This window comes from Taudactylus pleione, unplaced genomic scaffold, assembly GCF_031769625.1.
Source record: "Taudactylus pleione unplaced genomic scaffold, aTauple2 ptg000556l, whole genome shotgun sequence".
Classification (NCBI taxonomy): domain Eukaryota; kingdom Metazoa; phylum Chordata; class Amphibia; order Anura; family Myobatrachidae; genus Taudactylus; species Taudactylus pleione.
The window spans coordinates 25,647,376-25,659,576 of record NW_028284958.1 but is presented as its reverse complement, the minus strand read 5'-3'; the positions used below and the strand labels follow the sequence as shown (position 1 = coordinate 25,659,576).

The window sequence follows — 12,201 nt, the reverse complement described above, 5'->3', positions numbered from 1 at the left end:
CTGCATCTACTGAGAAGCCTCGGATGTCGTCCTTTCATCCTCAAGGAAAAGCCAAAGGTCAATACTTTACAAGGCAGTCTGCATCCACTAAGGCCTCCAAGCCTAGGACCAAACAGGGCTGGGTAACTAAACGTCCACCTGTCAAATCTGAGGACAAGCCTTCAGCCTGACTCGGCAGGCCTCTCCCTGGGGGCTCCCAGGGTGGGAGGCAGACTTCTTCAGTTCGCCCAGTTCTGCCTCAGACGCCTGGGTAAAAGAAGTGGTCTCCCACGGATATGCCCTATCATTGCTGAGGCGGCCCCCCCAACAGTTCTTTTGCACAGGACCTCCATCAGACCCAAGCAAACTCCTGCTGCTCCAAAAGGCCAATCAGTCCTTACTGCTCTCAGTGGTAATAATTCCAGTCCCCTCCTCATAGAGAGGAAAGAGCTATTATTCTACCCTTTTCCTAGTTCAGAAGCCCAACGGGTCTCATTGGCCTACCCTAATCCTCAAGTCTCTGAACAATTTTATCAATGTGCCCTATGCTCTATTGTCCTGGCTATGGAGCCTGCGTACTTTATGGTGTCTCTGGACATTCAGGACGCTTACCTTCATGTACCTATAGCGCCTTATCAGCAGTATCTCCACAAGAAGGGATGGCCAGCTAACACTCTGGCCAGATGGCTTTGCATGACTAACTCACAGGCTTACACGCAGACTGGCCTTCCTGTGACTTAGTTTCTGCTCATTGTACTCACTCTGTGGGCAGCCCGACGTGGCGCCTCTGCTGAACAACTATGTAAGGTAGCCACGTGGTCTTCTGTCCACACCTTTCTTAGGTTCTATGCCTTTTGATACTTTTGCCTCTCAGGATGCTTCCTTTGGGGGCTGGACGAAGAATTTTGGAGGATGGCAAGGACGGCAAAGAAGCCACTTCTCTTCAGGAAAAACATCATGGACAGGCTGATATTCTGCAAAAGGTAATTGGACTGCTGAGGACTGGGATAAAGTTATTTTCTCTGAATCCCCTTTCAGGTTGTTTGGGGCATCTGGAAAAACGTTTGTCCGGAGAAGGAAAGGCGAGTGCTACCATCAGTCCTGTCATGCCAACACCAAAGCATCCTGAGACCATTCATGTGTGGGGTTGCTTCTCAGCCAAGGGATTGGGATCACTCACAATTTTGCCTAAGAACACAGCCATGAATAAAGAATGGTACCAAAACATCCTCCCAGAGCAGCTTCTCCCAACCATCCAAGAATCGTTTGGTGACGAACAATGCAGCATGATGGAGCACCTCGCCATAAGGCAAAAGTGATAACTAAGTGGCTCGGGGAACAAAACCTCAAAATGTTGTGTCCATGGCCAGGAAACTCGCCAGACATCAATCCCATTGAGAACTTGTGGTCAATCCTCAAGAGGTGGATGGACAAACAAAAACCCACAAATTCTGACAATCTCCAAGTATTGATTAGGCAAGAATGGGCGGCCATCAGTCAGTATGTGGCCCAGAAGTTGATTGACTGCATGCCAGGGCGAATTGCAGAGGTCTTGAAAAAGAAGGGTCAACACTGCAAAATATTGACACTTTGCATAAACTTAATGTAATTGTCAAAAGCCTTTGACACTTATGAAATGCTTGTAATTTTACTTCACTATACCGTAGAAACATCTGACAAAAAGGTCTAAAAACAATGAAGCAGCAAACTTTGTGAAATCAGTACTTGTCATTCTCAAAACTTTTCGCTATGGCTGTACACACTTGTAATCCCCTCTTTCCTGATAATGGTATAATTAGAGCAGTAGGTTGATGGATCTACAACCACTTTATACTAGTAAGAGTACCAGTGCTTAGGTTAGGATCTCTCCCTTTACCCTTCTTTTGGTTACTTTGTTCTAAGTTAATAACAAAAAGAGTGCAACAACTGCAGCCAATAAGAAATTCAAGGAAATCCATATTTGTCCCTGAATACAATATCCATACATATGAGAGTTCTAATCAGGCACTGTTAATGTTCAAAGTAGAGAATAAGTCAGATAACTGAATAGTCTTACTTTTCAATAAACATTAATCCAGCAAATGTTGTGTTAGAAGATTTTCTCTAAACTGTTTTTCTTTCCACTTTACCAGCTTTACCGTCATATACCTTAAGCTTCTTTGAATATGATTCTCAAATAGAGAGAAAAAGGAGCATAGTGCAAATTCATATCATAAACAAAGTATAACAATACTTTATTGCACTCAAATGGTATTCAAAAAAAATATAGCATATAGCGTCGCACACAGGGATTCAATGGATACAGGTACCAGAAGGTTTCAGGATGTACATAGGCAAAAAACGGGGGTCCTGGACGCCAACCTACTCCTTGCTCAGTCCTTCAGTCCACAGTTCCACGTCCCAAAGAATTCTCACCCGTTTGACACGTTTCAGACTTAATTGTCCTTCGACAGAAGCGTGGTGAGACTATCTACCCAGTTTAAATACCTACATCAATCACCAAAACCCCTCCCACGGGCTGTCTTGTATTCCCGCCATTCGGATGGCCATTCAACGGGACCTGCACGCCAGTAATAGGCGCCTCTTTCCAGCTCAAATGCGTTTCTGAAGCCGGAAGGAGCGCCAAGTGATGTAGGTATTTAAACTGGGTAGGAGATTCTCACCACGCTTCTGTCGAAGGACAATTAAGTCCGAAACGTGTGAAGCAGGTGAGAATTCTTTGGGACGTGGAACTGTGGACTGAGCAAAGAGTGGGTTGGTGTCCGAGACCCCTGTTTTTTGCTGTGTGCCTCCTGAAACCTTCTGGTACCTGTATCCATTGAATCCCTGTGTTTTGCTTCATACCTTGTTCAAAGTAAGTCGCCTATACTCAAGCATGGATATCCTTAAAGCCCTGGACTGTTGCGTGTCTTGAGGACCATTTGAGAAGCACTTTCTAGAGGACTCTCCAGGCCCTGCCTCTTGCATGTAATGCATTATTTGGTCTAGAAAGGGAACAGATTGTTAGCCATATCACAGGGGGAAAGTTACTTTCTACTTGTTGCTCCCTTTTGTTCCACAGGGAAAGCAACAGGTTCAAATTGCAGCTCATGGAGGACTGCAAATGGTCAGCTAAAAGGCCAACTGGTACACCCTCCAAAAGAGTCAGTATGCCAGGCAGTCTTCAATTACAGCTACCTGGGTTGGTCTGAGATGTTTGGAGTCGAGCGCTGCATTCCTTGCTGATTCAGCAGAAGTGTCTGGGGCAGTCTCCTTCACAGGTTCTTTTGGGTAGTGACCGTTCTAGATCAGTTACCCCACTGGTTGATGCAGGCAATCACATTTTGAAGATGGGCTTTTAATTTAGTTTTGGGGAAGGCTTGGATGCTGGAGGTCCTCTAGGGTCCTGGAGCTTGCCTTGTCTAAAGGTAGCTCTTTGAATTTGCTATAATGGTTTTTTAGGGCACATTTTCTAGTGGAACACTCAAACCCTTTGAACAACTAAAAGATGAGTTTGGAATTCTGAACACAATGTTTTTTTAGATATCTGCAATTCTGCCATGCCCTCCAAATGCAATTTGTTTCAGGACTCCCGAATGTTCAAAATAATCCATTTTAAAATTCTATTGCACTCAATTGTGATCAGTGTTCGTAAATACGCGCTATAGCACGTATTTTACCCCGGTTTTCGGTCTTGAGCACTGGGGACTTACTTTTGAAGAGTAGCCGGGGACGCGCTGTGCTGTGGCCAATCCCTGACAGCTGGCTGCAGCACAGCGTGTCCCCCCTGCAGAGAAAGACACGCTGTCTTATAGCAGCCAGACTCTCATTGGCCGCTGCTGTGGAAAGCCATGCTGGGATCAAATGTCTGATCCCAGCATCGACATAGCAGCAAGGGCAGGCAGATGAGATGTCCCCTGCGGGACGTGGCCGTTGCTGGGACAGTGTGTTTGTTCCCAGCGCCGGGTAAGCCACCACGGCGGGTACCTGATGAATGGACTTCCTGGTCCCTTCCACCAGCGTCGGCGGGGGACGCTTGGCTCCGGGTGCAAGCTAAGCGGAGCTCGCTGCCTGGAAGCCAGGAAGCGGCGGTTGTTTGGCACTGGCCGCGAGCCAAATACCGCTTGTGGTCCAGTAGCCAATAAGAGACAGATGTGAGGAGCCAATCGTGGCTCACCATGTCATAGCCCCGCCCACTCGCGGCAACTTGTATTAGACGCGCTGAGCGGGAAATTTCAGGGCGGCGGGGGGGGGGGGGAGGGAGAGTGAGAGTGAAGACCTCCTGAAGAGAAGAGCATCCCGGCAACAGGTCTGTCTGCGAAAGAGGCCAGAAGACGGCGTGATCATGGAGGAAGAAAGGAAGAGGCGGTGCCGCTGGCCATGACGGGCCAGCTGCAGAAGAATGAAGCTGAGGACCGGAGATGACTGCGGGGTTGGAAAGAAAGAGCTAACTAAGCTCCCCCCCGCAGCCTCTTCCACTGTACCGGTAGGTGGCCTTGAGCCACCGGTATTTAACCCCTCCCTAGACCACCAGGGTTGTCGGGCAATAGGCCTGTGGGTATATAGGTGGGCACAAGACCAGGCTACATAAGGGGCATTAGGCCCAATTGAAGGTATCTGCCCCACAAATAGGTGTGAGTGACCTGGGCATTAGGTCAGGTCACTAAAGGGCAAATAGGTGGGCCACTACTGGGGGCACTGCATAGGGGGGGAATAATACTGGGGGCACTGCATGGGGGGGGAGAATAATACCAGGGGCACTGCTTAGGGGTGGGTGATTAATAACGGGGGCACTGCTTAGGGGGGGGACTAAAGGGCATTAATGTGCGGCATCATTTGTAAGGGGTATTACTGCATGGCATAATGTGTAAAGACCGGGCATTTATCCTTTGATAAATATGCCTATTACCTAAAGAGTTATTCGTAGGTTAACCATACTATCGCTTTAAAACTGGACACATGAATTAATTACAAAGGTTCTGTGACTGGCTGACTTCATGCCTGGATTTCACCTGGTTTTAATGAGCCACAGAACCTGTGTAATCCATGAGTGTCCCAGTTTAAAGGGATGATATGGTAAGCCTAGAAGTCATATTACCTGAAAGATCATTGAGGCATTAAAACATGCATTTAAGGGGCATGTGGGGATATCTGATGCTGTTGGGGGGGTATCAGATGGGCATTTTAGGGGCATGTGGGGAGGTCTGAGAGGCATAATGTGAGCTCTAAAGCATAAATTATGATGGGACCCAGAAATGGTCAGGTAGGACCCCATTTTTTTAAAGTGGTGGGTCCCTGGGACCCACATTTTCACTCACCGTGATCACTGCTGATAGGTCGCATCATCTGATGAGCAGTACATCAGTTGAGAAGATGCGATGTACGATGTGGTTCACGATCATTAATACTGCAACGATATATATTGTGCCATAGTATGGTGGCTCATGCAGTGGGTAAGCGGGCATGATCTATAATTACATCATATCTAGCCGTAAGATCGCTGGATTGTTCAGATGTGTGTGTGTGTGTGTGTACCCAGATTTGGAGTTAAATGTGAAGGGGACATGATGATTGCACTCTGACACTGAGTAGTCCGGTCACCTCGTCAAATATGAACTCTCTTACATAGATTCTTATCTCGCATACGCTTCAAAATTTTGGAACCTGTAACAATGGTTGCTGTCCTAAATGTGCTGGCAGTCAGGGTAATTTATGGCATCTTTTGTGGGATGGTTTTATGAGGTCTTGGTCAAATGTTACTAATTGTATATCTAAAACGGGTGGTAAGATTCCACATATGTGGGAGGGAGGATTTCAATTAGGTGAGAGCTTTACCCCGCAACTAATTGAGTGTGCCGCCCAATTTAGTTGGCTGCGGGAACCCTGCACGCTAAGCCCCAGAGGTTAGATTTTCAAAAAATACATTTTAGACTGCATTGTAATGCTTGGGGAAACATGGATTCCAGCACTTTGGTCAGAATCTTTGGGTTAGCGTGTGCTAATCGATGGTTTACCAAGCTGGAAAAATGCTGATAAATTGAATAGCTTCTCCCAGTACAGCAACCCTGCGCCTAATTGAATCCTCCCCCCCGCCCCCCTTGTTTTTATATGAAATAGACTGAACAGGGTAGCTACTCAATATATACTTAAGTCTTATGCTTGCCACAGTATGTATATAGCTAGGACCTGGTTGGCTCCCAGTGGCCCCTACTTTTCAGGAATGGAGATTTCTGATGAATAATAGGGGGACATGAAAGATCTTTGTATATGGGATCAAACTGCTTGTTGAAATACGAATAGATTTAAAACCCCTGGTTGAACTCTGTATATGCATTGAGTTATGACATGGATGACTCTTTGGAGGCGGGTAGGGCGTCTGGTGCGACAGACCGTTATCATTTTTTAATAATGTGATTTTGTGTTTATTTCAGCTTGAGATTCACAAACTATATCTTTGCAATAAACCGATATATTTACCTGACAGTGGTTTAATTTTTGTGCTTTATTGAGAAGGTAATTCAATTGTTGCTCCGTTCAGATGCCTAAAGCTGTGGGGGGGGGGGGGGGGGGGGAAGGGACATTGCTCCTGAGGTACGAGAAGGTATGTGTGCACAGTCCGTTTAGGTGCCCGAATCACTACGCTTTGCGTGTCTAAAACCAGTGCTTTTAGAGCATCCGAACTGAGAAACCATTGAGTTGCTCTGTTGGGTGCCTATTTGTATAGATTCCCAGCAGGGGGCACACAAAACAATTGAATTGTCCTCCATGGAGTGGTGGACTTAAAGTGCCCAAGTTTCAAGTGTACACTAATGGGTTCAAAGAAAAGGATTTAACACAAATGCAAACATCTTAATTTCATTTTAGAATGAAAATGGTCTTTATCATGCCTGCTTGCCTTTAAAATTACATGACGACCTATTCATATTCTTCCAGCTTTTTAATCTTCCTGCCAAAAAGAATGTGGAAACTATCCTGGAAGAATACGCTACATACAAAAAATCCCGGGGAAACACCGATAACAAGTAAGGGTTGTGTGTTTTTTTGTTTTGTTTTTTTTACCCGTTGTGCTCTATTATTTAATTTATTACCAGTTATTTATATAGCGCACACACATTGCGCAGCGCTTTGCAGAGAATGTTTGGCCATTCACATCAGTCCCTGCCCCAGTGGAGCTTACACTCTATATTCCCAACCACATGCTCACACACATACACATGAGGGTTAATTTGTGTTGGGAGCCAATTAACCTACCTGTATATTTTCGGAGTGTGGGAGGAAACCGGAGTACCCGGAGGAAACCCACGCAAGCACAGGGAGAATATACAAACTCCACACAGTTAGGGCCGTAGTGGGATACAAACCCAGTACCTCAGTGCTGTGAGGCATTATCTACTGTATATATTATAGCCATGTCTAAACTTTTGGCTTCTCCAGATGTAACAATCAATCATATTAACATTGCAGTATTCTCCCCACGCTATACATTTCTTGGTTGGTCTGCCCTGCAAAATTTCCTTGCTGCCTGGCACCATGAAGTGGAGGAAGTAGTACTGCACTGACTTTTCATATAGAAACATCAGCGCAACATATTGGCTGTATCACTGTGCAGCTCACTGCTTGCCTCTGGCCATGCTGTCAACCTCGACCCTCCCTCCAAACCGGTACCCGCCAAACAGTGAGATGCCTGGTAAAGGGGGAGAAGGTAACTGCTTACTTGTTCTGATAGGGTTCGGTCCACCACCCCCAAAACTTTACGAGCTGCATTTCTCTTAAATTGATGTCTTCTGCAGCAGGGACATGGGAACTATGTGTTTATGTAGTTGGATCAAAGGCTTATTTGCCAAGTTGTTTGGGTAGCTGTTTTGTTTGTTTTTTGCCTTCTGCATATTTTGATTTCTGTTCCTCTTACAGGGAATATGCAGTGAATGAAGTTGTAGCTGGAATTAAGGAATACTTTAATGTTATGCTGGGCACACAGCTACTGTACAAATTTGAGCGCCCTCAATATGCAGATATCCTTGCAGACCACCCTGATGCCCCCATGTCACAAGTTTATGGCGCACCCCACTTACTGCGTCTCTTTGGTGAGTTAATGTTTTGCCTTCTTACTGCTTTTGTCCTGTTTATAGAGTTGTCCTTTTAAACTGGTGGTCATATTTTTGCTCTCATCTGTTTAGTTCGCATTGGAGCCATGCTGTCATATACTCCCTTGGATGAGAAGAGTCTGGCCCTGCTTTTGAACTACCTGCATGACTTTCTGAAGTGAGTATTGTTGTCTTTAAAATATCAGATGTGTAGGAAGCGTAGCTCAGTGAGGAAAAACATCATATAATGCAGGGTTTACACATGTTGCTTATCTTTTTTTTTTTTTTTTCCCTTTATGCAAAGTGAGTTTAATTGCAAAGATATCACTAGTGTGTGCCTTACTTCACGCTGTGCTGCCACACGATATCCCTTAAACGAGTATTGTATGGTTATGTTGGCCACCTCATTTAATTGTGGATAATCCTTCTGGCTTAATTGTTTGCATAGTGAGGCATTAAAGAATGTAACGCTAGTCTACAATGCTAAACTCCATAAAATGTGCCAAAGTGCAGGTTTGCAGTGTCGTACCAAAAGGGTGACAAAAACATACTTTAGTTAGATTAGTGAAAGGGGGCAACAAACTGAGGAATAATGTGGTTAATCTTTAAAGTAGACAAGCCAGTGGCATTATATATTCCCTCATCACCTGATCGACTCCTTGGATCTAAAGGTATACATACGTCTGCAGCAGCTAAAAAGGTGTTGACAACCTCACAAAAGCACAGAATAAAAAAGATTAAGCTGCGCTGATGTAACCTCAAATCAGTGTATTAATCTTAATTTGTGTAATTCCATAAAATTACCTAATTGGTTATCCACTATAATGGGTCTTCTCACAACCTAACTAAATATATCAGTCACATAAAAACCTTATCCAATGTTCTAACATAAGAAGTGGTCAATTTAAACTTGTATGCAGCACACAGTAATCAATTAACGTTACTGTGCGGAGCTCAAATGATTACTCATTTAGTGTACAGAGCAGGATAAAAAGTATTTTATATAACTTGTTATAGGCTACCATATTGGGGAAATATATATTCCTTGACCTCTGAATGAATCAAATTATACCGCTTTAGAAAAGCCAATCCACTTGTTGCAGTTTTCTGGAGTAAAGTTAAATGTATGATCTCCCATGGCTATTGGCACATTTCTAGAGCCTGGCCATGGTCTCTGTTAGTCAGCCGTACCCTTCCTCCTGAACGGCCAGAGGATATCGAAGTATGACGCTTGATCTGTGCGCCTTCTCGAACTGCTCTGCTTCACCGGACCCAAAAGATTAGCTGGGCGATAGCACTGTAGGTAGCAGGAGAGGAAAGCTCCAGTCAGTGAGAGGGCAGCTACATGTGGATTTTTCAAGCTAAAATGCTGATGTGGATGTATAGGAAAGAATTCAGCATGGTTTATTATTGATCTGTAGGTTACTGAGACTTGGGCATTCTACTGTTTTAGAGTTCTACATGATCTATTTAATTTTGGCAAAGATGTATACTGTATATGAATTTCCGTAGCATTAATTTTTTACTTTCTTTTTGCATTTTTTTTTTTTTTTAGATATTTGGCCAAAAATTCCTCCACACTGTTCAGTGCCAGTGACTATGAAGTTGCACCCCCTGAATATCACCGAAAGGCTGTATAGTTTCAACACTGGCATTCTCTGTTCGGGATGGGGCAGCGAGTGTCCAAGACTTCCTTACCAGATCATTCTAGAGTGTAACATTGTGCAAGTGACTGGATGAGAATGTTTGCTTCATCCTTTTTGGGTGATCTTGTCAATTTAAGGCAGACTAAAGACTTTTGTCTGGCCATCAGACCTGCTGGCAGACCAGCAACTGTTGGAGACATCTAAACTTTGACCAGTGGTGTCTTGCCTTCTATACTCGTAGACTATGTGTGGCTGAAAATTGTTGCTACACTGAAATGAGCCTGGTTTCACTGCTTCATGGTGATTGTATGGTTTTCAACCATGTTCATCTTGTGCATATCGTACCTACTCCTGCCCTGTCATTGGACCCAATCGTCTAGAATACAACCAGTCTCTTATGCCGATGATGATAAAGGCTTTCTGGGAGTCATCTGCCTCATTCTGGATTACTATACTCTTATCATACTTGTTACGGTCTCCTACAGTACTTTGATTAGACTTTTTTTCCAGGTCCAGATACCAGTAAATTCCTCAGTGCGTTCATCTGTGTCTGCCATGTATACAATCGCATAATCTTTCCATCAGATGCATTGTCCTTGACGCCCACATTTTAGGTAGTGCGTTTTTAGGATTGGGAGACAAAATGATAACCGTATCAAGTGTTTGCTACAACCAAATTCTATTTGTTATATAAACTTTCTGAACTGAGGCATCGGAAATTGCTGCTGAGTGACTGGCAAAATATTTAGGAAAAAGTAAAATGTTGCAGGCAGAGTAACTTGAACAATGACTTGTCGGCTTCTTCAAGTGGAGATGGCTACCAGTGTACAAATACCCCATTCATGTTCTGCAGGTGTAATATTTGAGTCAGTATCTTTATTGCCTAACAATTGCTTGTCCTGTAGCAGGTGCCCAAATTTCGTAACATTTGTTTCTTCAGAAGTTCTTTGTGCAGCACAAGGTTGGTCTTAATTATTTGCCTTTGTGCAGTTGCATGCTGCTTTCTTGTCTATTGAGCAGCAGACATTTGAGTAGTGTTCATTTTAAGCTGTTGCTAAAGGTCTAAAGAATGACCACAAGCACTTTGTGTCTGTGCTAATTATGTTTGAGATGGGGAGAGTTTGTCAAGTTTTTATTGGTTTCCTAGTGACTCGTCATTCCATTGGGGTTGCTTTATTCTCCCTGTCATCGTCACAAATGCCAGCTAGTATTTTGCTGTGCTTAGTGTTTACACCATGGTTAATGATCAAATGTGTTTTTTTAATGCATGGTGGTTTTATGTATTGCTTTAAAAATACAGTGTACAAAAGAGGTTCTATAAAATAAAGGGTTTTACCATGGTGAGTGTTCAGTGACTCCATTTTACTTGAACAGTGGAACATACTACAGAATGTACATGTTCTAGGGCTTAAAGCAGAATTCCAATGCAACTTCATCCAACCAAAAAGTCTGCTGGGGAGGGTATGGTTCATCAGCAGTTAGAGCACCAAGACCCCCAATAACTTCATATGCAAATTTTTATATACACCCTTTTTCTACAAGAATTTAAGTACAGACCACTCTTATAATTGTATTTTCATAGCATGGAGAGGTAATCGCTGTGCCCACTGTATTCTTTTACTTGCAGCAGTATATGGTACAGTAGACAAAGCCAAGCTAGTTAATAAACAATCAGAATTTTTAACCTTCGTTTTATACAGCCTGGTATTTTAAATCTTAGATGATTTGGACCTGGCTCTATACACCATCTAACATCCGTTTAGATGAAGTGCCAGCTGGAGCCGGGCATCTGTAGGCTACATTCCCCCTGAGCAGACTGTATGCTGCTGCAGTCTGCCTGCACTCAGGGTGCCTCCTAACACAGGTTAGTTTCCAGGTCCCTAAGTACAGTGGGCCTAATTCAGACCCGCAGGACGCTCGCAAGCGGGTCGATGGTGCCCTAATGCGCATGCGCACGATGGAGGGAGCTCTGTCGTGCGCATGCATGAGACCCGCATAGCGACAGCCAAGCTGTCGCTCAGGGTCTCGCACCAAAAGGGGCGTGCTGTCGATGGTGACTGACAGCACGCCCCCTTTGGTGGGCGTGCCGGGGGCGTGGCTGCCAGACGTAGGCGTTCCCATGGGAATGCCTACCGTCTGGAGCTGGCCCCACTGACATCAGTAGTGATGTCAGTGGGAGTGATTTTGGCTCTGATAGAGCCGAAATCACTCCAGGGCTTGCGGCAGCTAGACCCTACCGCAGGGTCTCGTCGCAAGCCCGATGGTCGCGATGGTCTTGACCATCGCGACCATCATCATGGACGCTCGCTATAGCTGTGGGTGGTAACCCACAGCTATGCGAGCGTCCAAGAGGCCGCTCCAAGTTGAGGTAGGAGGGCCCTGATTCAGAGCGAGCGCTCTGGTCAGAGCGTCTGGCTCTGAATCAGGCCCAGTGTCCTCAGATACTGACTCTACTGTGTACTGGAGATGTGCGCTAAGGGACCCGTAGGACCCATTTTCTGGCTAGCAGAGAA

At 44.8% G+C, this 12,201-nt stretch overlaps 1 protein-coding gene across 7 annotated transcripts in view; it reads left to right on the top strand.

Annotated features, from left to right (window-relative positions):
* MORF4L1 (mortality factor 4 like 1) overlaps positions 1-11,028 on the top strand; it is a 59,984-nt gene extending 48,956 nt beyond the window's left edge. For all 7 annotated transcript variants that reach the window (XM_088452812.1, XM_088452807.1, XM_088452805.1 and 4 more), the window contains 4 exons: positions 6,892-6,980; positions 7,870-8,042; positions 8,136-8,220; positions 9,598-11,028. In XM_088452812.1, coding sequence (XP_088308938.1) covers positions 6,892-6,980; positions 7,870-8,042; positions 8,136-8,220; positions 9,598-9,682 — 432 coding nt within the window. In that variant the 3' untranslated portion in view covers positions 9,683-11,028. The remainder of the gene's footprint in view (positions 1-6,891; positions 6,981-7,869; positions 8,043-8,135; positions 8,221-9,597) is intronic.
* The last annotated feature ends 1,173 nt before the right edge of the window (positions 11,029-12,201 follow it).